General features: G+C 41.0%; 1 protein-coding gene across 2 annotated transcripts in view; it reads right to left on the reverse strand.

The window, feature by feature from the left end:
* AGBL1 (AGBL carboxypeptidase 1) overlaps window positions 1-25,834 on the reverse strand; it is a 289,216-nt gene that overhangs the window by 169,773 nt on the left and 93,609 nt on the right. For both annotated transcript variants that reach the window (XM_040570157.1, XM_040570156.1), the window contains exon 18: window positions 12,766-12,946. In XM_040570157.1, the coding sequence (XP_040426091.1) occupies window positions 12,766-12,946 (181 nt within the window). The remainder of the gene's footprint in view (window positions 1-12,765; window positions 12,947-25,834) is intronic.

The raw sequence follows: 25,834 nt of genomic DNA on the forward strand, positions 1-25,834 counted from the left end.
TAGTGCTTGCTGGATACATGCTGTTTAGGGACCACACATTCCATTTAAGACTGTGCAAGCAAAATTATGGTTTCAGAGCTGCCGCGTGTGTTTCTTAAGGATGGATAAAATGCTTGGGGAAAAACACACGCACACAAAACAGAAGCGGTTTGATTGCAACTAAGTGATTTAATTTTCAAGTCACTCTGTAGTTCACAACACCTGCTGCAAACCTAGTGGCTGCAACTTCTGCCCAATGGCTTTAAACCAACAACCTCCAGCATAGGTTCAGAGGCTATAAAGAGCTGCCTTGTACCAGTCCAAAGGTGGTACACTAGGCAGAGCCTCACATTAAAGTAGGTACAGCTTTGCTATGGTGCTTTGTGACCCTTTGGGACAAAAAAAATATAACAAATACATTGCCATCATCAGTACATACACAGCCAAAACTGACACATACCAGCTGAAAAAGGGAAAAGTATGAACACCAGCAAATAGCAGCCCTGAGCTGGACTTTTGCTTTGGTAAGAAACCATGTAATGGAAAGATATACTTGATTCAGATTATTTCTGCTGCTTACAGCAACAGAGGATCTCTCTCAATATTCTCCTTTTTCTTTACATTCCCAGCTGTATTAGCGTTATGAGTCTGGAAGCTCAAAGCCACTGATATGGACACTGATTCTGAGCAGACTGTGTGCTCGATGAGATTACATACTGTTCAAATCTGTCTAAAGATAGACAGAGAAGTAGCATAGTTCAAGGGTGCCCTCACCTGCATGTCAGGGAAAGAGATGGAAATTACTGCAACTTAAAGTGCTCAGCTCTTCAGTGCTCTTCTCCACTTGAAAAGTAGCACATGCACACAACCACACAGCACATTCCCCAAACATCTATTCCAAAGCAAGCTTTCTTCACATAGTATGCATGTTCTGGAGGAGGGAAAACAACTATTCTTCCATTGCCTTCATTCATGGGCTTTTCACATTCAACCCTAATGCATGTTTGTAGTGAAACACTAGACAGATCAACAAGCAGTAGGTTTGGCTACTCCATACAAATGGTTTAACCCACAAAGCATGCCCTGCCTTTCCTGTATTGACTTTCCAGAGATCTCAGCCTAAACCCAAAGATGTTATTAAAAATTTCCAAAAAATATTCAAGTAAAACATAGCTTAATCTCCTTTAGCTCTTTCTACTTCAATTTCAGGCCCTGCTTTACATCTCTGCCATCACGCTTATAATCCAGACCTGCCTTGCCTGGCATTATATCCATCAGAGCATAGAATTCACTGCTAGCTCAAATATGGCACTAGAGATTTCTATGATATAGACAAACATCTATTAAAGAATTGGATGACAGACCACCAGATTTTTTCATGTCACTGGAGTAACGATTTAAAACCATGATCATGGTTCATGGATCACTCTGTAGAAGTGACTGATTAGTGCAATAAACTGCATTAATACCTAAGCCTCTTTTCCTGCTTCTTCTCATTTCCAAATGGTATTAAAATAGTTTATGATGGTTCAGCTACTCTGCACTTTACATCCTCTTATGTGTCATAACCATTTCTGAGAAGACAGAAAAATTGTCACTTTTTTAATCTTTGTCTTTTTTTCTTTTTTCCCTAATGATCTTTTGCTAGCTAACAGACAACGAATATGGGAAATGTTCCTCAACAAGTATGTTTTCATTAGTGTTATCACTGTTACCTACTGGTAAAAGACACCATGGACCAGAGCTAGAACTGGGAATTGAATTTCTGCTTTAGGCAGTGCTCAGTCTGAGCAGGTGTCCCCTGGGAGAAATGGTACTTTCTTCTCCATCAAAAGCGGAGCTGAACATGTTGGGGAGAAAAATGAGGGAACATAGGGGACAAAAATGTACTACCAGAGATGTCAATAGAGGTACATAGAAAGAATCCTTGCATTCACAATGTTGTTATTGCCTAGTAACTCTACAGGAGTAGAAGGAGAGCTTTAAGAAAAAGAAGGAGAGCTTTAAGAAAAAAGGTCAGAGGAAATAAAATAATCAAAACCAGCATTGCATGAAGGTACCGACCTGATTATGGATTGTTATGTATACATATTCAGAAATAAAACACTTTGCCTATTTGCAGTCTATAATACATATGCAGCGGAATAATAGGTCTCCAACTATTATAATAATTATACTGTAAGTACTTGTCATTTGTTACAGACAAATGAAAGCAATCCAAAAAGTGGTTTAAGATCTAGACTATGTTGTTCAGTGCCACTTCTTCACTGTATACTGCTTTCTCAGACAGAGGACATGGAAGAGTCCCATAGAATGTAACAGATATTTGACCATCTTATATAGGGACACAACCACTCGTGAAATTCCAGTTCTAAAAGGCCAGGGAAAAGTTGCTCAGCTCTAAACAATTCTGAACGTAGCATAATTTCTACAGAATCTTCCTGTATAAATAATCACTATCCCCATGCAACAAAACGTCATTGTAGCTATCCGAGGGTTCCTGTCATGGTTACAATATCATTGAGCTAAGCTGTGTTCAAATAATAACCTCAAAGTTTTGCAGTAAGTACAGACTCAAGGTGCACCATTACTGAAGCCCTCTTCCTCGCCCATCTCAGCTTCCCCCCCCCCCCCCCCCCCCCCCGCCCAAAATCTGGGCTATATGACTTCAAAAGCTCTTTGGTTTTCTACCCCTTCAAGACTCAGAGCTGCTTTACAGCATTAAAAGTGTGGTCAACTTTTTTTTCCTGACTTCCAGCAGTGCTGTCTCTTAGGTTGCAGAAGAGGTTTTGATTTCTCACTCTTTGCCATTCCAGCATTGACTCAATTTTCTGTTTTTCATTTTCCTGCTGCCTCTCTGGGACATTCAGGTGGATTTATAAATTAAGGTGGCAATTTGCTCAAATTACTGGAGCAAAATTTGCCCATGTAATTACTCCAATTGCATGTGCAATCATATGAACCATGTGCACAGGTGAACAATCCAACCTCAGCTGGTCCTCTGTAGGTGCATTTTTGCACAAGCAATTTTAAAAATACAGGCTTCCAAATGAAGCTTATTTTTGTTGATATGCTTCTTTGTCCCATTTCTAAAAACACCATTTTCAATCACCAGTCCATTTCTCCAACCCAAGGCTGTTATATATCTGCTCTCCTATCATAGCACTTTGCCAGCTTTTATTGGAATCTGTTATTCAAATTAAACAAAGAGGGCAAGGAAAAGCGGAAGAGAAACACAGAAATACAGATGTTAAAGAACAATAGTAGCCAAAACACAGAGCTAAGCCAGCACAGAATTTTTAAAGGCAAACACATGGAAAAGCAGCTCTACGCTTGCATAACTGAACTCCAGATTTTTTATTCATATGCTTTTAAAAAGAATTTCTATGCATATATCACACACACAAAAGTGTTCTAATACTTAAAAGGAACTGAATGGTCATATAAAATTTGAAATGTCACTTGGAACTCCAGGGATGTCCAGTTTGCAGGGCAAAAGAAATACTGCCCAATTTATTACACGGTGTAATATATGAAGGTATATTACAAGAGACAATAACCTTCATTCCCAGGCAATTTCAGCTTTCCAGGTAGTGTGGATATTGCAGTAAAGTATTGGACATTCTTCATTGCATCTATAAAAGTGAAGTTTTTACAATTTCATTTTGTGGACTTTTCCAATCCCATGAATTACAACCCCAACTCTGAATCCACGGCTTCCAAAAGACATTAGCTTGGGTAAGAAGACTTGATCTGGAGATGAGTGATCAAAACAGCCTCTCCACTCATGACGTTAGCTCCCGTCCAATATATTCAACCTTTATATCAGTACTCCATTCCTACCACAATTAGGAATCAGATGCAAAATCCGAGGTTAACAGTAACCATCATAGTTCTCACTGTTTGTTTACCTATGGGGCCAACTGCACCAAGGTTTGCAGGTATCACCTGCAAATTGCAAGAAGGTATAAAGAGACTCCTGTGATTTAATACATTTCTCCTGTTCCTGTATTGAAGACAATGAGCCTCACAAAGTTTCATTGGATGGCTGCAGAAGTCGTGGCAGTGAGATACTTTCCCCATCCCAGGATGTAACGGCGAAGGAGTGAATCAAGTGGCCACAGCTGAGAAAATGGATCGGACTCCACAAAAGATCCATCAGCCAGCACCCCAGTATCCTTTTCATTCTCATCAATACTATAGACTGTGCCACTAATGCATCAGTTCCTAACCGGGAACCAGCTGCTCCTTACTTGTCTGCACAGAGCCTAGCACAAGCACAATTGGTATGGGAATAATATATCAGAAAGGGGGCTTAAATAAACATAATAACAAACAAAGGATATATTTGTACACAATCAAACTAATAAGAATAATAATATAATTCAATCAACTCATTAACTCTACTAAAAGCTAGCTCTGTACACCAGTCTCCTGGCTCCCAGAAATGTCAAAGGAGTGCACATATCTGATTATGAACTCCCGTTGTCAGTCAGGAGAATAGACACGAATGCAGAACAAAAATAATTCCTTTCTGAGCCCGTGGAACATCGTGTTCATATCTAATATTCATGCTAACTTGAAAATACAAGGTAGTACCCATCTAAAATGAAATAATTTTCAAGGCTCAGAGCTGAATTGTTTAGTAGTCCAAGACATTAATATCACTGAGCCCACATCAAGTGATTTTTGCAGTGAAATTCCCAGGTGACCTTGAATCATCAGCATAAATTGTGTATGAAAGAGCCAGGGGAGATGTACTCGGCTCATGTGGTACCTTTACTGTTTCAGAGCAAACACCGCGCATGCTTTTGCAACTGGAGACCTAATGAAACACGAGACAATGCATTTGATCCTTCCAGTCCTTAATACGAGCATTAACTAATTAGTTTTTGTGACCATTTAGAAGACAGATGGTACTGTTTTCTCCATTGCACTGACAAGCATGGTACAGCACTTCATAAGATACCAGCAAGCAAGAAAACAAGGGCCCAGATTTTTAGACATGAAGAAACCCTAGGCTCTGCCCATGCCAGACATTCTATTACCATATTACCAGGTCTTTTTTTTTCCCTTTTTGTTGTTGTTGTTTTGTTCTCTCCCAAGGTATACAAACAGTGGTGCATTTCTCTGGGCAATTTATCAAAAACTAGCAGTTGTGTTGGTTTTATTAGGCTGGACGCTGGGACAAGCTGATATTCAACAGATTGAGTGTATTCTCCTGCCCAAACTTCTGGAAACACATGAGATGTGCTAGAAAATAAAAGAAATAGCAGCAAGGCACCCAAAATTTCAGCTACTGAGCTTCCAGGAAACAGAAGCACCAAGCAATAAACCCAACCACTGACATTAGACTGGTGCTGAGTCTCATAGACAATGATAGCAGACAGGCTCCTGTTTTAGAGACTCAGCCACACAATAAATTAGGTGAGGGTGTGTTAGAACAACAGCTGGCTGCTAATTAGTCACAGCCCCCCTCAGCAGGGTATCAATAAAGTGGCAGAGAACATCTCAAGTAAATTAAATTTTAAAAAATCCTGCTGCAGTCTCTCCCCAGACAGACCCTTCCTTCATCTCCCTTCTCAGCTTTTTATTTATTGTAATTACTTTAGTAATAAGATTTGTTTCCTTGTTATTATATATATTACTATGCAGGGCAACAACAACAAAAACAATAGCTGGGAAGAGTTATGTAGCTTATTTATCTCCTCAGTTGTTATTGGGCCACTGGGTGGAGGAAGCAATGAGGAGGTGGGGGCCTGGGAAAAGCAGTAAATAGAAGAGAAAGCATATTCCTCAGGAGCAGAGACGTATGGGGACATATTTACGAAGGAGGAAACACTGACAATGAGCGAATAGATCTAATAACTCAGGGGGCCCAGCAGCTCTGGCTGATAAAGGAAGGAATAAACAATCCTGCACTGGAAGCGCTGTCAGAAGGGAGTCCTGGGGCACATCTGTCTGCTGACGGAGGTGCGCCTCAGCAGAGCCAAGGATGGACTGCCACCACTGCACAGGACAAAGGGCTTGGTTTGAAATCAGGTCACCTCCCACTACAGAGATGTACTCAGTTGTATGGTGGAGGACAGGACCTCACTTCTGGGTCCACGAAGGAAGGGCTTGCCGAGACAAGAGGTAAGGAACACTGTAGCCCATATTTCATCTTGTGCGGTTCACATACCAGCCAGATTCACATACCCTAAACTCACAAATCATAGGCCTCGTCTAAGGGGGATTTTCTGAACTTGTCAGAAGCCATAATGCTGCTTGCCTTAAAGAGGTGAAAGTAGTCTCTGAGCTCCATTTCACTGGAAGAAGTGAAGGTGGCAGACAAGCAACCAAAAATTTTCAGGATGGCCTGTTGAGAAGACCACAGTGTCCAGAAAGTGCTTATTCACCAGCTGTGCTTCACCACTGGAACAGGATCCCTGTCCTCTTAATTAATATAGGGCAACTGAGGCAATGCTTGAGGCAACACAGCAGCAATTAGCTGAGAAGCATTTACTCTGTACAAGGAAAATTCACCCACAGTTCATAAGCACTTCCCAGAGCCACACACCAAGCCAGGACAGACAGGGACCTGTCTTCCCCAACCTGGCATTTTCATCTCCTCTGAGGTCTGAGTCAGTGCATGCAAATATGCCACCCAAAAATGTGCAGCTCAGAGCACAGCCATTCTGAATGAGTAGGGATTGAATCTTTTGCAAAAATATTCTTTTATCTAAGTATACCTTGCCTTCTTCATGCATTTAGCTAACTACTGATGGCACGGTGGTGCTCATTTAGATTCAGGGCTTCAGAATACAACATGGGGGACAGAGCCCAACACTGTCTGCTAAAGAACAGCAGCACACTAATCCTGGAGTACCTCTCTCTCCTAGAGATAATTCTTCCCCTGCATTAATTAACATCAGTTCAAGAACACTCCTTTCCCAGCCTTCCCACATCTTTGCACAATCCTTACAGAAACACATTTCATAGATTAGCTAGTCTGGAGAGAGCCTGTGGAGTGTTTGCAAAGAGCATGGCACCAATTTAGTTATGCAAGGCTAGCTTCTGAGAATTAAACTCCTCTTCAATCCTCTGACCACAGAGAAGCAATAAAGGGAAGGAGGTGGAAAAAAGGAGCGATGTCTACATTTACATGGCTTCGTATGACATCACCACAAAGTTTAATCCTTGAGGATGCAGTTCTGGATCATCAAACAACTCCTTAAGACTAGCCAGTAGCTTTTTTTGCTGTCCCTGTCCAGTTCTGCCTCTTACTGTCTGCAGAACACAATGTCTCAATGGAGGAGAGTAAGCAATAATGCAGAAGGAGAAAAGTCATATATACAAATGCTTTTTGGTATACAGATAAACCCGCTTCTACTCCTCCTCCTAAGAGTATCCTTCAAAAAACAAAGAACTGGGTTCCACAGAATAAGTGGCAACACTAATATTTTTCCCTTTTTAACTTTTGAGAGCACACAAAGGAAATGTGTTCTGGAGGGGATTTCAGAGGACATTTATATCTCTCCATTTCAGTAATTGTGAGAGGTAAAGCTTTTCTCTGCTTTTTCGGATTCCAGGAGGTAATGAACAAAGCCTGATAAGCTGAACAGGATAGAATAAACAGTCTGACTAAAGTAGAGTGAATATCAATGGAGAGAGAAACAGAAAAAAACAACAGCTCACCTGCCTTACCTTTGAGCAGCAGAAAAGCTTACTCAGCCTGTGCTGTGGGAGGGCAGGTGCAGGAGGGAACAGGGTGTATTTAAACCAGATAAAGAATAGTCCATGGCTATAATCCAAAATGCAAATCAGGATTTCCTCTTCCTAACCGCTACTATGGTTACCCCATGGCTTTGAAAAAATCATGCAGCTTCCAAAAAATTCATCTTCCTTTACCATAAAAAAAAAAAAAAGACTTACCAGCTCCCATCTCCACTGACTTGTTCAAATTCATTTATAAAAGTGCATCAAGTTCTTTTCATTGAAAAGCTTCTTTGATTCAATAGGAGGGAAAGGAGAGTGAGAAAAGGGCAGACAATAGAGAAGAAAGAGGAAACATTAAAAGGAGTAAAGAAAGAGGAAGAGGGTGGCAATGTAGGAGCGAGAAACTCAGAACTGTGACACTGGGCAGTTAGGGGTTTGTGAGGGGGGAGAGAATTTGTGAATGCACAAAATACATAGAGACCGCATAGGAAGTATTTTTTAAAACAAAAGCACTTCTCTAGGAGCTCCCACCTCTTGCCTGATCAATGATCTTGCAAGGCTGAATCATTTTTAATTTAATACTTCTGGGAAGTGGGGGGAAAAAACACTCATTAAACATAGGCACAGTTGGCAAGCATCGAGTGTTAGCATTTGGCAGCATTTATTATTGCTGTTTATGGTGATATAAATTAGGTTATACTGACATAATTAATAACCCTAAATTTAGGGGTAATAAATAGCAATATTTATATGGAACTGCAGTGTCTGAAGAAGCCCAGCCAAAGAAAAACAAAATGCTGACTATCATGTTGCAACTGTGAGCATACGTGGGACTGCCAGGTGTGTGTAGGAGGTATGCAGGTCTGAGCAGACGCTGAGGAATGGCTGCTTGTGTAAGCCATTGACAGGAGGGTACGCAGCAGGTGCACAGAGAAGACAGCCCAAGTGCACATCACAAGGCAGCATGCAACTGCATAGGTAAGCATCAGTGCACACGCAACTTGATGCTCAAGTGTGTGATAACAAGCTTAAGTGCGGACAGCCAACAGTGTTCTGTTTCTTTATGAAAATTTCTTTTTGTGCTGCCATAATTAAGCTTTTACAAGATCCCTGCCTGACCCTGCTTTCACTAGTTGAATCAGAAGATGATCTAGATTGAAGAGTAAATGCTCCCAGTACAGACATTTCACTTCATTTCACGCCGTGCAAAGGTTGTGGTATGTCATTATCTCATTCTCCCAGGAAGAAAACTCACAAAAAGAGGAGGAGAAAATGACCAAGGTCACATAGTCCGTCAATAGCAGAGCCAGGAACAAAGCCTCTCGCTTACCCACTGCATTTTATATCAGTTTCCTAATGAAAATGCTACTCTCCCCTTCATGGATTCTCCACCACTTAATAGACTGGAATTTCTTCTAAAGCTTTCCTATTTATCTGTTTTAATTTTAAAAAGGGGTAGAGGTATGGAGGAAGATGTTCATAAGAACGTTCTTAAAAACTTGGGTTCTTATAGAACAACCTACACAAAAGTCAGCCTGCAAGAATGCTTTCTCTTAAGCAGTTTAATGTGTTTGTCACTTCCGACTGACTTACACTTGTGTTCCCAGTGATTAAGACTATTTTTTCCTTGTAATTTATATCAGAAGAAGAAAAAAAATAAAGCATACAGACAATCACATCAGGTCAGACCACAGGTCTATTGGAGGCAGCATCCCATCCCCTGCAGTGTTCAAAAGCCACTGTCTGACAAAGTGTAAGATTAACTTATGAAAAGTAGTACCTAATATTAAAATATATAGCAGTTATCAGATCAGCTGAATATTATTTAACAAACCCTACACCTGACTGCTGTTCGGGATGGAGCAAAGCACTCAGCCACACACAGCAACACAATCATTAATTCTCTCTGGCTTGAACAAACTCAAATTAGCTACAATATTTGGTAGTGATCTATATTATGTGATTACAACCTCACTTGTACATACACACTCGCATCACCACTACCTTCATTTAGCATCAGTGATAGGGCTGCAACTCTCTCCATCACTGACAGACAGGAAGGGAATCTCAGAGCATCAACTGAAGTGAAAAGGAGAGTGGAGAGCTGTTTCCCGGCTCAGCCACACACAGTCAGAGCATAATTGCATTACTGTAGTCATGTCTGTGATAGAGGAACATTCTCTGCATGTAACTTTCAGATCACATTAACCAAAGCAAATACCAAGGCCCTGATTGTCTTGTTGCTGCCCAAGGCTCCCAAAGTGCAATCGCGAGATACCCTGCTGGGATGAGCACTCTTCCACTGAGCTGTGCCTGCAGCAGGGAGCCAGCATGGGTAGGGGCACAGCTGGGCTGCTGGAAGAAATCTTTTGTAACGGTGCACTGGCATTCATCTCTATGACGGTCAGGGAAGCGTTAAGCACACTCTGGCACAAAGGGTTTGAGAAGAGGGAGAGTGAGGAGCTTCAAAAGAACCACCAACAGAAAGAAGTCCAACTCTTTCTTAAATAAAGATACTGAGATAAGACTAAAGAAGGATTAACGCCAGTTGAGAAAAAGATAGAAGAAAAGTAGGGAAGAGATTTACTGGAAGATGTACATCCAAAGTGGAAAAAAAAATAAATTTAATGATAATAATCAGTCTGCTTATTAGAAAAGCCAGAGCCAGGATGGTCAGGGCAATGGGACTGCTCTGGATGGCTCGTATAGTAGCTTTTGCTATGGAAGAGGTCATTTTACCTGAAAACTTTGAGCATCATCCTAGCATTAAAACAGAAGGGATCACTGTCTCATAATAAGAAATAAAACGGCAGGTTACCACATGCAGGTATTTCCAGCAGAGAACCAAGACAATTGTTGGCCTTGACAGTAGATTTGACACATTCAGTGTGTCAATCCCTTCCACAAAAGGGACTGTGAATCCCAAGACAAACAAGTGGCTTCATGAAATGTGTTTTAGAGGTGTAAAAAATACATAGCAAGTACCTGCTTACAAATGTTATGGTCAAGAATGGGCTACAGACCTGTTTCCTCAGAAAATAGTTTCCCTCATAACATTGGCAGTGATTTGATTTGAAAGACAACAGGATTTACTAAGGTGCTTAAACCTGGGTAAGGTAGAACATTAATAGCTAAAGAAATCTGAATGTGCATACACAGACATTAAGGGCCTGAAAGATATTTTTTTCTCCAGTGCTCAGTTATTTTCACTAAACTGTTAGCAAGCCTCAGGCCCAGAACAGAACCATTTCTTTCCACGTAGCAGGGCCTGAGTCCACTGAAAAAGCATGTGGGAAGAAACAAGAATATCTGAGCCATAGGAGACTTCAAAGCCTACAAGCGTTTAAATTAGAGCATAAAAGATTGGTTCTCTCCCTTCCTCAGGCCTCATCAGTTACAAAGCCATGGCCAAGTCCCTTTTTCCCTGCTCCTACTCCACATGTAAGGCTCACCAAACTTTTTCACTCGTCAGCAGGTTTAACTACAGTTTAAGCTCCTTTGCACGAGGAAAGGCAGAACACCTTCCTGCATGACGTGAGCTCAGACATTACACTTCATCCAGGTGTCACTGAGAGCCACATCCTCCCTCCTGAGGGCCCCTTCTCTGCTATACTCACTCCTGACAGCTGGAGAAAAAAAGGTCAGACATTCCCCACAGTCCTCCATCTGCTGGAAACTTTAATTAAGCACAGTGAAAGGAAAAATATAAGGGGGAAAAAAAAGCCACAACCTTTCTTTTTTTGCTTCTGCTGTCTGGAAGGATCAAGGAAGCATTTGGTGCCAGCAGAAGCTTCAAATACTCAGGGGCAGTATTGGGCTACTCAGAATAGTCTTCCCAAACTACTGACACACGCATGTCCTGGGGAGCGTAGGAGCACAAAACTGTTCAGAGTCACAGACTAGAGACAGAATAGTCCGTGTTGCTCTCTGCTGAAGCCCTCACCCACAACTGAAATGAATTCATTTAGAGCCAAACAAATTCAAGTTCTTGTTTAGGGTCCTTTTTCTGTTCCTGCAACACCTGATCAGCACAGCCTGACCTAAAACCAGATGGGTGACTGTAGTTTAAGAAAAGTTGCTCCTCTCCACCTTATGTATTTCAGTGCTTGTCTAAAACCATCTTTCAGCTTTGAGATTAGTCCATTCCAGCAAGCTGGAGGACACAGTTCTTACTGAAACCTGCAAGACCTTATTACCAAGTTAAAATGCACAGCTTCTTTGCTGCAGATGGGATGTGGCCACAACTTTCTGCCCCTGCATCAGAGACAGTACAGAGACATACAACCGCTTACAGGCAGTCCGCAACCATCACTCCAAAAACAGTGAAGTGCAAACCTACCACATCATACTACACTTGCCAATCACTCAAGGGGAATTCCTCTTTCACTAGCTCCATAAAGATCTATTTCATTTCACTTTAACATATTAGAAGCAAATTTGCACTTTTTCATCTGTTGGGAAGGGAGAGGGAAGGTATGTTACTGTGGATGGGCAGGGTTGGTGTAAAAGCAGCTATAAAGAACGCAAAAAGGAATCTGCATTTTTGTAAGCTCAGAAAGACTTGGTATCTCTTAGGAAGCGTGTGGGAGAGAAGATTGAAAAGGAGGTGGGAGAAGGAGGGAGCTTCACTGTATGGAAATGTTTCCATGAAAACTTGAAGGCTTAATAGATCCTTACTCATCTTTCCCCACTCAGGCTATACAAAGCATTAAAGACAGTTATTCCCAAGTATATCTCCTTACAGGTGAAGTTTGCCCTGCTGATTTAGCAGAACAGCTAGATCTCCATTTAGCAAGCAAGATCCACTTTGTCTGGTACCACTAATGCAGTATGTATGAGACATCTTATGGCCCCACACAGTACAGAATCGCAAACATCTGATCCACGCAAGACAGCGCACTGGGCTACATCCAAGAATTACATTTACCATATAGGATTAATAACAGGATGAATAAAACACAAGGCTCTAGGCAAAGAGAATTCTCCTGACCCAAAACATGCAAGACAAGACCTGCTCGGTGTACAGGAAAAAAGCCTGCAGGGAAACCCAGCAAAACCCCACAAAAAGTACATGCCACTACAACTCACTTGCCATTGATGACTCCGTCAGGATTGAGCATGGGGACAATCTTGAAAATGAAACATTTCCTCAGGAGATCAGCAATGGGATCGCTGCTCACAAGGAATTCTAGGGTCCCTTTCATAACCCAGCTGGCATTGCTTTCTCCAGGGTGAACACGGGCCATTAGAAAGACATACGGACGATTGTCTGTAAAACAACCAAAGATTTGAAGATATTACTCATAGAAGCTGCAGAGGCAGAGTTTTCAAAACTAACCATCATTTCATAAGCATCCAAAAAATTTAGAAATAATGTTCACAGCTAAGACAGTCCACTACTTTTGCTGTTTTCAGTTAATATAGACACAGACTCAGATTTGCAAGAATGATTTTCAGAAATTGCAACTAGAACAGTTCAGTTTCTAGTAATACACTTGACATGGGAGACATAAGCTGTGGGAATTTGGGATAGGAGAAAGGAGGTTTTTTTGTTGTTGTTTTTGTTTGTTTGTTTTTTTAATCAAAACCTTACTAAACAGTCCATTGATAAGCTCTGATGAACCCCCCCCCCCCCCCCTTTCAAAGCAGACTTGCAGCTTGGCAGAGAAAGGTGCCTTGTTATCGGATATGTTATTTGCTGTTCCTGTGAAAAAGCACCCACATTTGGCCTAGTTATAAATCTCCAAAAACTCTCAGTATACATATGCTTAGAAAAGACCAAGTCTGACAGCAGATTCTTTGAAGATCCCATCTGTGTTGAGCATACTCCACGGATGGGCCAAGGAAAAAGGAGAAGGCAGAGGGAGACACCTGCCAGGCAGAGAAAATAAAAGGAACGGACAAAGCATTGAGGTGTCTTAAAATGATCCTTTTGTGAGGCGTTCACAAGCTCACGCAGCTGTCACAAGTCAACCTGACAGATCTGCTTTAGTCGAAACCAGTATCTGTCAGGGAGTCACAATGATGCCGTGATGTTTTTTCCAGCTCTGTCAGGTGATGTCAGAGCTCAGGCTCTGTTCACTTGCATGAACTGAAGGGACTTCAGCTGACAGGCTTTGGAAAGGTAAAAGGACATAAAACACAACCAAACACATCATCTGAGTGCCCTTGTAAACAAATGCTGAATTAGCAAGTTATGCTCCTTCGCCCTTAGCTCCCAAAGCTGTCCTTCAGTTTTCTAAATGCTTTACAAATCATTAATCAATTAATGTGAAACAGGGAGGTAGCACACCATGCTGAAAAATATAGATGCTATTAAAGTGCTGCTTAGTGATTTGGCCAACAAGCAAAGACCGCCGGAGCTGAGAATACAATTGAAATTTTCTCATTTCCCAGAGAAAGAATAAACAATAATTCTTCTTAAATGTATATTCTGTACACTTCTGCTCAATCTGTACATTATAGTACAATACAATTACGTCTTTCAGGGATGCATACAGGTTTAGAAATAATCCGCTTTGTACCCCTCCCCACTTCCATGCCTTCCTCTTAAGCATTTGGAGGGCAATACTGCACTCTCAGCTCAAAGAGCTCATACAGAACAATTATACTGTGGTCCAGTAAAGCAACTGAACTCTTTTCTCAATAGCCATACATTAATTTATTTTTTTTTTAATCGTTCTTACACCTTATTCTTACACCACATTTTTACACATCATAAACTCAAATTATGTATATACATTAGTGAAAATATACCAAGTGCCCAAGTCACATCCCAGCCATTCTGCCTTTATTTTTTTCCAAAATTAGAATACTCAATTTCTATTCTGCTCCAGCTAGATGCTGTACATTACAATCTACCTTAGTAATGCTTTTAAATAGCAACAAGCAAAAAACTAGCTTTCAAAAAGACATCAGCTGCATTTTGCCATTTCCAAACATTTTCTTCGTTCTCCCATCTCCATGATTTAGTGCTGTTTTGCAGGCTCATTGCTGAGCTAAACTTATGGGACTGTGCTGTTGTAGCGGAGAATGAGGCTCTTGAGGACTCCTAATGGACAACAGCTGTAAATAGCACAAAGCAAAATAAAACATGTTCTCTTGCAATTGATGAATACAGCTTTAACAACTCTTGTCTCTTCTGTACATTGGGAGAGCACAGAGCATGTTAATTGAGAGATTCTTTCCTCAGTCAAAGTAAGAAAAAAAAGAAACCCTAAGCTTTCTCATCTCTGCTAATTGCAAATACTGTGGGACTGGCAGAGACCTGAGTTCTGTTCTTCTTCTCAAGACTGATATGCCTGTCTGTCTTCATTTCAATGTGAGAAAAGCTTCTAGAGTTTCCTTATCTTAAATCCCAGGAAATGGTTGGGGTAAAGAGAGCAGACAGACATCATCTACACTGTTTCCCTGTGGGTGACAATGGTGACAGCCCACAGCTGTAGGGTTCAACCAGGGAATTCTCTCTACTCCAGTTAAAGCTTCCTTTAATAGCTCCCCTCCTGACAAGCACGATTGCAACTCAGACATCCCGTCCACAGGAGAGTCGTAACAAAAGTCCATACCAGTAGGCAAACTGCAGATCTTGTTAAGTGCCTGTTCCCTTCACAGAAGGCATTGCAGCCAAATCCCATATCAAAATGCTGCTCTCCCCCATACTGCACCCAGCGTGAAGACTAATGAAGCACTAAATAGAGCAGAGAGTTGATGTTATGGCCATAACACTTGCTACCCTTGAGACACCTGGGAAACAGAGACCTGACTCTGTGACAGGCAGAAACCACTCAATCCTATAACTGTAAAGCATATCCAGTAATTTATCTGCCTTGAAATTGTTGTGATAACTGTGATAAACATTGCCGCTTATGAAAGCAGTAGACAGCAGCATTGGTCAGCTGTACTCAGTATACCAACTGGCAAGCACCAGCCAAGATTCGTGCACTTAGCTGAGCTGTTTCACTTCATTCCTGACTTACCGTGCCCCATGACTGCAGCCCTGACCTGGCCAGCTCAGTGCTACCCAGCATAGCCTGCTGGTTTCCACTGGTGCTCAGCTACCCTTCTTATGTGCTATTTCAATCCTGAGCCCCTTGTGACTACCTAGTGTGCCATGTCACACCTGTCTTCAGGACACTGAGCTACAAGTTCTCAAACACATCCCTCGGGGTCCAGAACTGAGCTCGAGTCTTCAAAATCCTCAGGCCAACGCTTAGGCAGAATCCTTCCCAAGTTCTGGGGAAGCTGCCAGAAAGCTCAGGTTAGCCATTTATCTCTGCAAAGCCCACGACGACATATAACCTTCTCTGGGAATGTAAATAATAAAAAGAGAGAGCAGAGGAACCTTTTCATGCTACATAAAGCCTCATCCAACAGATCTTGTCTCATTACTCTGCGTTACATTTTGACATGGCCAGGATTTAACGTGGCACCAACAAAACCAGAGATGAGAGATTAAAGCATCACTGATGCCTCTTGCAAAACTTTGAGCAAAAACCCTTTGAGTAATAATTCTAATGTATCACCTACTTCCCATCTCCCCCTCTCTTCACTCATTTTTAACTGTGGATATATGCATGAAAATAAGAGCTTTGTTCTTCCAGTACTGCTAACTTGCTGCTTAATCTCCTGTCTGTTGTAGGAATCCTCCTCTCATTATGCCATCACCAAGATTCACTAAGAGGTGACTTTGATGTTACTAATCATGGCATCGGTTAGGGAAAGAGCAGCCTGAAAGAAAAGAACAAAACCACGTTAACACAGCAGCATCCCTCATCAAGACGACCACAGAAAGGAAAGGAAATGCAGTTCCAGATGCCCTGACCTGGGCTAAGGTTCTAAATTATATCAAGCTGAGATTTGGGCCGTGCCATTTGTAAAGGGAGAAGGTTTCGAAACAACACAGGGTTTAATAAGGAGTCAAAGGGAATTATACATACAGCATGTGAGAAATTCAACCTAGATCCAGGTCTTGACTCGAATTTTTCTGGCTGTGCTTCTGCATACCTCTCTTTCCTTTACCCCCAAGCCCAGGGCCACTAAAACACAGTGTGTGATTTTTTTTTTTCCTCCCTTTATTTCTAAATACAGCATGAATTTATCATGAGCATTGCACAGATCAAAGGGTCAAGTTTACCCCAGGACATAGGAGACAAACCAAGAATGCTAACTCTCCCTCCCAACTTAATTATCTGTGACCACTACAGCTTATTCTGAGAGTCAAATGATAGGGAAAAGGGAGCACCAAATGTAGCTCTTCCATGCATGTCACGGCTGCGTCCTGCTCTGGATACATCTGATATGCCCAAGGCTGCATAGTTACGCAAAGTCAGAGAGAAGACAGGATATGGTGTGATGTACAATGAATATATTAAAGTTTGAAAAAAAATTACTTCAAATACTGAGATCACAGAAAACATGAGACTGATCTGAGGCAGAATCTGTGTCAGACACTTTACTCTCCTCCTAAAGCTTTTCCTCTAGTTGTCAGTCTTTCAGTTACTTTAAGATACAATTCTTTCCTCCCCCAATCTTCCCCCACCCCAACATTACGGTCTCCTTGCTGACCCTGCTTTTGGCTAAATACTGCAGAAGCAGACATGTCTTATGACAGAGGCAGAACACCGTCTGGCAGGACCAGCTGTTGTTTTCCAGAATTATCAAGGAGCTATTCCTCCCTTAAATATACTTACATTATATACATTATTACTATTAGCTATGGCAAAGAAGTGAACACTACAAATTGCCTTGGCTAGCTGTTCTCTACCTTCATAGTGTGGTGGGGGTGTTTCAGGCTCCAAGTTGCTTGGCAACCTCCTTTTGTGCATGTGTTTTATGAATTCATTCACCTTTGAATCAGAGATGACCAGAGATGATTGGGGAGATGAATATGGGTACAGAGCGCCCAGCTCTGGTGCAGCTTGACATCCTACTACTACTGGTCCCTGTCTGTAGTGACTTACCTGCATTCACTGGTGTGCCTGCATATTTACCCTGACTTCCTTTAGGTCCTTGTTCACACAAGTCCTGTATCAAGTCACTCCACTACATTTCCCAGAATAGTGTCAGGACTAGGCCTATCGCCACATAGGTCATTCTCGTCACTAGGGCATCCTAGTTGCCCCTTGAGAAATTTGATCCATGAATCCCTGTAGTCCTCTGGAATGAACTCTTGTGTCCTGAGAGCTGCTGGAATCACTATTCCAGTCCACACAGCACCTCAACCACTTCTTTTTATCTCTGCAATGCAAGGCATCTGCTTGCTACTTAAGATCAGACAGTTAAAAATGTTAAACATTAGCCATTAGTGACATCAGAAATATTTTATTTCATCATGATATTTTCATCATCAGGACTTCTTCACACAAATAGATCAGAAATAGGTATAGAAAGTTCTCTCTTGCCTTCTCCATTACTGACAGTCTTAGAACTTTTAAGAACAGAATAATATAATTACTGGGATTTCTTTCTTAAATAATTATCTTCCAAAGCTCCTCTATTATCCTTAAGTCTACTGGTTACAAGCATCCGTGCATGTCTTAGCGTGCCCTTTGAAAGCAGCAAGAAGCAAACAAAATCAGCTCCAAGAATCTTCCCAACAGATTATCTAGGTAGCTGATGTACAGAGCTCCAGATTATCTGTCAAAAGCAGGCAAGGCTCTATCATCCCCTGCTTCCATAACACACACATTAGTCTTAATTTTTTTCTATGGCAGCAGGTGATTTCAGATACTCAAGTATTTTGTACTTCCATGTCCTGACCACCAATCCATATGATTTTCAGCCAGCATAGGAAAAACACAGATTGCACTGGAGAAATGGAACACCTCTGAGACATGACAAGTAGAAAAGGTAAATATTTTCAAGTTAGGTGCGCTATTGACTTTAACTTCCTGGGTTCTTCATATCAGGATAACAACACTGGGCTGAGAGAGGAACCGGTCAGTGGCTGCCCAAAAGACTGGAAGACACTGGAGCAGAGATCCATCAAAACAGACTACAATCCTATTCTCATTCAGTATAAACAGAGCAGTGGAATCATTGCCCTAAACGTTGCTATGCCTAAAAGAAGAAACGGGCAAGGCCATAAGCGCAGCAGAGACCTGCAGGATAACTGCTGCACAGGCTGAGTACAGAAATCCATAGAGCTATGAAATCCATGGGCTGTTTTCCGAGAGAAGGATTTCATCTGAAATGAAATCAGGCAGGAGGAGCAGACTGAAAAAGCTTCCATTGTCATAAAAATATCTCCCTGGGTAATCCGCAGTGATGGAAAAAGGAAACTCTGATAATTTATGTGACAGTTTAATGGGATTTTGGTGACACATGATACTTTAGAAAGTATTTGCCCAAATAGGACAGACAGGACTTTAATAAGGCTTCAGCTCCCAAACAGCAAATATTCTCACCCTTTACTTTTACATTTCATCCTACATATCCACTACTCACCCACAGCCCATCTATCTCATTTGCAGGGCACATTTCAGTATTGTGAGAGCAACAGCAATTCAGCACTCTCTGGTGACATCCCTGGCCAGAGAGACCTCTGAGTATCTGATCCATAAAGGGATCAAGCTGACCGTGCACCTACAGGGCAGAGCATCAGAGCTTTGAATTCGGAATCATAAGCTGCCCTCGGGCCACATCCCCAGCCCTTTGGGTGTCCTTAATAGCTTCTCTGCAGAAATCAAGGGTAGCAGATGGACAGGACAGTCTGCAGCAGGAATCACTTGCAGTGGGGATGCCCCCAGAGTACACTCCAGGAGTAAATGGCTTTCGCACTGAGCAATGCCTGAAACCCATGCTTTTTGTTTATGAGAGACAGCCTTTACCCCAGTGTAATACCCCCATGCCCTTCACTGCCATCACTTTGAGAACAGGCACAGCAGCAAAAGGAACTGCTTACAGTACTAAACCAGGGTGAAGCCAGGGTTAATGGGATGAAACTTCACAGAGGAACATTTAGGTTGAATATCACTGAATTATATTGAAGAGTCTCCCCTGTGGAGAGGTAGAAGTTAACATTAAAAATATGTTGCCCAGAGCACTAGAAGCCATTCTGTACAGAACAATCTTGCAGTAGCTGGGGACAGAGATAACCCAACATGCTTTTATTTTCGTTCTTATTTCTATGGATCCACTTCTGAAGCCCTTACTTTTCTAGAATAGCTCCTTGTAGAATCTGGGCAGGAGAGGAACGGTCAAAAGCTGTGTGAAGACCTCAGTGTTTTGCCCAATCTGTTACCACAGGAGGCAAAGATCAACTTGGGACCCACAATAGGGTCTCGTTATCCCTAAAATGGGCATGGAAAATAAAGCACCTGTCAACATTTCTCTCACCATAGGGAATAACAGCCAAATTTCACAGCAGAAAACTTACTTTCCTGTTTAGTCCTTCAAGCAATTCTGTTCTACTGAAGATGAATTCTGTAGTAAAGAGCAACTTTTTGCCTGTACAGAACAGAAATTTAAACCCCACCTAATGCCACCTGCATCATAAAGTAATGCTCATTCTTAAACAAGTGTTGTGTCTTTAAGAGGTACAGATCCATCTCTGTCTCTGACTTGAGGTCTTCCTCAGGGAAGAACTTGTAAGAAATAAAATATATTAAAAGGAAGTGCAATCAGAGCATCCCATTATCAAAGGGATAAAATATCAATTTTTGTCAAGATAAAAAGCATTGCAGATTGGCTCTGATGGGAAAAAATAAATTCTTGGTCTTCACTTGATTTGATATTTATCACTCCACTGCTCTAGAAATATCCTAGCAGGGAATGTTTCTTAAAAATATTATCATGTATTTCTCCTGCAGTTAGCAAGCTATGAGGGTTTTAACTTGTGTGCTTTGGTACACGTGAAAAACTCACAGGAAGGGAGAAAAAGGAAAGAAAACAGTCTACAAAACGCACCTTCTAATACTTCATTGTGTCAACATCATCTTAATAATGAAACTTTTGCCAATTCACCTCGTTTATGGCAATGCTAAATTGATTCTTACCTCACCACTGTTCTAGAACTGTCTTGCCTAGAGCTGATCCCAAAAGGATTTCTCTCTTTCCACATACAAGAGATATAAGGAAAACCCCTCAAAATTGGTCTTCCAATTTTGAACAATGAATCTTGTCTTGATAGCAAGTTCTTAGATGAACTCCCCATATAGTTGAGCAAAAGAATGCAAGTAATGGAACAACATAAAAGGTCTTTCAGTGAGATGATCATGACAACAAAACTGGTGTCAGCACAATGATCTTGCAGAATGACATAAGCAACACCATTTTTCATCTTCTAGATGATGTGATGTATGTAACACGCACAAAGGGTTTGACTGAACTGGAAAAGTTTAACACTACGGAGATGTGGAAATAAGATCTTTAAACAGACCATCCTACTGTCCATCCCTGCATCCATCAGCCTTGACAAGAAGCTTACTTCTACATAAATAGTTTTATCTTGATAAAGAATTAAGTGGGATGCATTAACACTTTGTGTCTAAAACATGATAAATGGAACTTCATCACTTCCCCCCCCCCCCCCCCGAAATGTTTAGGACAACTGATATCAGTAACTGGTTTAATATTAGTGGTTAGTTCTAACCTCTATTCCCCTGCTGCCAAACAGCAACCTAGAAATATTAGCGTTTTAACAGCTTGTTTTCAAACCCTCAGAACATGGGCTCTCAGTAGTTGTTTAGGCCATGAGAAGAACGTAAGTTCATACCACAAGCAATTCCATACCACAAGCAAGTTTGACTACTGATATACCCTAAGGATGAACAGATAATTGGGATCCCACGGCATAATCAGAACCTCAGAATACTCGACAGAAAGATAGGCAGAGCAAAATGTGCCACTGCAATAAAATAGATAACACGAGGAAGTTTCAACCAGTACATGGTAAGACACTGAGCAGTCACCATCTAAGGTCAGAAAGAAGTTCTCCCCTTCGGATGCTTGTGAAGTGATTTCTAATGAATCATGTCTTTCTACATCAATCACTATAGGGAGCTGAATGTCAAGCTAGGAAGACTACTAGTCTGAGGAAAATTGTTTCTTCTTAGGAATAAGATGGTAGAAAGGCTAGGAAAAGGAACGTTTTTTTCCCTTTCTCCCAAAAGTTACAACAAAGCACAGAAAAAAAAGGTACTCATGAATAAAGGAATTAGGCCGCAGAACAGCCTTGGCAGTATCAGAAGGCAAACTAATAGAAGTAAACATGTAACATCCAGGATTCAGTTGCGTTTCCTTTCATACTACACTACATATCACTGCAAAAGTGGGAATTTTCACACAAAAGATGTTTTTGTTCTTTAATTCATAGTTTAAGTGATATACAATTTATTTTAAAAATCTTCTCTAGAAATTTCTTTTTGTCAATTAATTTAATAACATGAGTGATCTGTTTGAATTTCTGACACGTACTACAGACTAGCTTCAGGAAGCTGATACTGCGTAACAAGTTTCTTCAGTCGAGGTGCCTTCCTGCATTTTCAATCCAACATTTCCCTAGCAGAACTCTTCCAGCTCATGTTGCCAACAAATCCTTACATTGTTGCTCAGTCACTCTTTACAGCACCATCGGATCCCTAGGATGAGTTCCTCTTTTACTTGACACAAAGCACTCACACCGAAACCATTATATTTCAGAGCATTCACTACCACTTCATCTTCTGCTCTATAAACTATCAGAATGCTTTTAAAAGAATCACTTATTTAAATAAAAGAAAATCCCTGCAAATCATGGTCATGACAGGCTAATGGCAAGCATTGCAAAGATGAATCATCGTCCTTCTATATCTAACAAAGCTTCTTACACCAATACATTGTTTGCAAAAATATAAACACTTCTACCTAATGCTTTCTAACTGCAAGAATATGAGTAACAACATTCACCTGTCATCTAACATCCCCATGAACCTCAAAATCAAAAGGTCTCCTAAAATTATTTTTGTTTTCTCTATTAGTTAGCATGCTTCCTTCATGGATGAAGAAACCAACTACTCAGTCTCACTGCCTGTTTGTAATACAAATTCATTTCAGAGCTTGCACGTATTAGATGCATGCTTTAATTTGATTTATTTTATTTGATTTCTATTAAATTACATTTGAGGCAGGTTAGCAGATGGCCTCATGGGGAGCATCTTACCAGCATTACCCTGTGTGCAAACAGCAATTATTTTATCTGGGCTGAGCCCAATTTCAAGTCACATCTTGATAAGCTAACAAATAAGGTCACAGTATCTGCATTCCAAGTGATATCCCAACTGGTGGGAAAGATGCTTGACAAGCTCGAAGGTGGGTTCTGGGAGCGTTCTGATTAAAAGGGTATGATGTAAAGGAAATTAAGCAGCAAGTCACCTTGCTGAGTGTTGATTGAGCTGTGATGAGCAGGAGCTTTGTTTCAAGTCTATCTACAGACATTCTACATAGCTCGCAGGCCCATCACCTATGTCAGCAGAGAGACTGTATGTCACAACATTTATTGCTCATTCATGGTTAGTAAGTGCTAAACATGGGCAGAATATAGAGAGGGGGGGCACCAAGACTCCAGAGTCCTTCACATGTCTCTTGCTTATTCTTTTGCCTCTGGCTAGTTGCTCCTTGTGCAGAACAATTCCTGTGTGTTGGATTATGCTTCACGGCGACCCTCTTGCTGTATTTTCACCCTTTCAAAATGTTTGACAAAGCCGTCACAGGAGTTTGGCATCTGGAAGCTATGACAGACACTATATGACCTGATTCATAAAACATAACTAAACAGCTTGGGCTGCCAGGGGGCAGGATTTACAGGATTGTGTGTTTCAAGAACAGCCTTCAATGCCTGCTCTACTGAATGCACTTTCCCACTCTGCTGCAATACAAATTCCCAAGCTGCATTAGGGTGACCTGCAACACTATGAAATGACAAAGCAGATGAGACACTAATCTTGTTAGAGTCTACCCTGTCTACTGCTGGTCAAGAAGGGGAAAGGAATGACCTTGGCACTGGCTGCACCTTTTACACCAGGTTACAGGGGTAGGGAACACTATAAAAAATAAGACAATTTTTCAGAAATTGCTCCAGGACAGCAAACACAAAGAAAAAAAAAAGTCACAGATAATTTCTGCTGTGTTATCCACTACTGCTTCATTTTTACAATGAAAGTCTCCCTGCATCTTTATTTCCTGTAGATGCAGCCTTACCAATGATGTAATTAAGGACTTTCTGCCCTCTCATCCATCCACCTTTTTTCTTCATTTTCACTTCAGTCACCGTCTTCAGGTAGGTGCTTATGGTGGTACCTAAAGGTCCTTTGGAAAACTTATCAAAGCCTGATGCCAGCAAAAATAAATTCCATCTCACTCATTATCTTCTGAAAGACTTCACACATTTCAAGAATATTCTACTTTAACAACACAGGGTTTTAAAGAACAATCAAATTGCCAAAGGATAACATACATATCAGTCACTGAGTTCAACCTCAGTTTCCAAAGTCCCAGTCATGAAGTATTTTGTGCCATCCATATGCACCTGAGAATTGAATTTCCACATGAACCATGACTTCAGAGCACTTCCTCCTCTTTTTGCCTTGGTATTTAATTCATCAGTCATGAAAATTAATTGAATCTGGAACCTAAATATCATCAGAATATTCCATCCTCAGTTATGTTAATTGTCTTATACCACAGCATGGCTATCAATTTCATACTGAAACCCATCCATGCTTCCCAAAATTAGCACGTACATACACCTTTGCGGAGTGCTACAATATTCCTGCATCCATCACTATTATGTCTCACTTTCAGACCTGAGGAGAAAAGTGGTGTTTGCAGATCAGTTAAAAAAAAATCATATGAAATCAGTAAGTTCAGACCAAGGGAAGAATGAGGAAAGAAAATGGGAACTTGTAGTAGGTCTGTTTTTCTTAGGGGGGGGGGGGGGGGGGGGGAAGTATAGAACATTTGGAAAAGACACACAAGACAATTCCATAATGCCTTTTCATGTTTTCCCCGAGTCATCCACAAGTCCTTACTTATCTGTGGGTCAAGATATACCTCCAACCCCATTCTGACTTGTTCATTCACTCACACTTACCACCAGTTCACCCCACCAGACTTTTAACACAAAATACAGCCTATTTCTCCTAACACCTTGTCCGTTTCAGAGACGGAAACATCAGGCTAAGCAAGCAAATCTTCAAAACAGTTTGTTAAACAACATTAATGAAGACAGAAGATAAAAAGCTTGTAAAAAATTACGAAGTGGCAGAGAAATTACTCCCCCCTGCTCCAGCCACAGCTAAGTAGTACGACAATTGCAATTGAGAGAGAAAATTGAATTCTAAATGCGCTGGTGATTTGATAGATATAATTTTCTGAGTGTTACTGAGAAAATGCCTTCTTTGGGAAAGAGTTAAGATCTGGAACAAGTCCTGTTGGTTCTGGGACCTGATTCCATTATGCAAATTTAATTAACATAAAGGTAAGATGGAGTGGAGAGAAAAGGCACGGAACATCTCTAGGATGCCTTAAGAAAAATTGTTCTGACAGGACTATAAGAGTACTATATATATATTTGGGAGGCCTGCTTACACATATAACAGGTAACTGGTGACTTCAAAATTCAACAGTTTCCTGTGTTGTTTTTTTCTTTTTCCCCTTCCCCTCCTCTCTTCTAGAATAGAAGACCAGGGAAACAGGAGACACACTGACTAGTATTTTTCCTTCTGCTACTCAATTCTGCAAAGTCACATAACAAAATGAAGTAGTAGAAATTGCAGAAAAAGAAGAGCAACCTAAAATGAGTGAAAGGCCTGATGCATCTAGTTTTGTCAGCTAGAAACTGATATCCATCAGCCATATAAAAAAAAACATTCTGAAGAGATACCCTTCAAGTTCAGCTCTCTACAAACACTGGTGCACTTTGCAGCATCTACCATGTCGCTTGTCAACTAGTTGATCTTATCAGCACATTTACAGTCTGAACATAGCAGCAGTCTCCACTTGTTTACTGGCAATTTCTATTTCTGCATTAGAAACAGTTGGTCAAGCTCAGAGAGCTAACAAGTTTCTCTGATGTAGAGATGGACAAATTCTCTCATTAACTGAAGAGTATTTTAAAAATCATTACAGGGTATTTTCAGTCTTATTTTGTTTTATATATAACTGCAGCCCATTAACTGCA

Source organism: Cygnus olor, chromosome 11, assembly GCF_009769625.2.
Source record: "Cygnus olor isolate bCygOlo1 chromosome 11, bCygOlo1.pri.v2, whole genome shotgun sequence".
NCBI lineage: Eukaryota > Metazoa > Chordata > Aves > Anseriformes > Anatidae > Cygnus > Cygnus olor.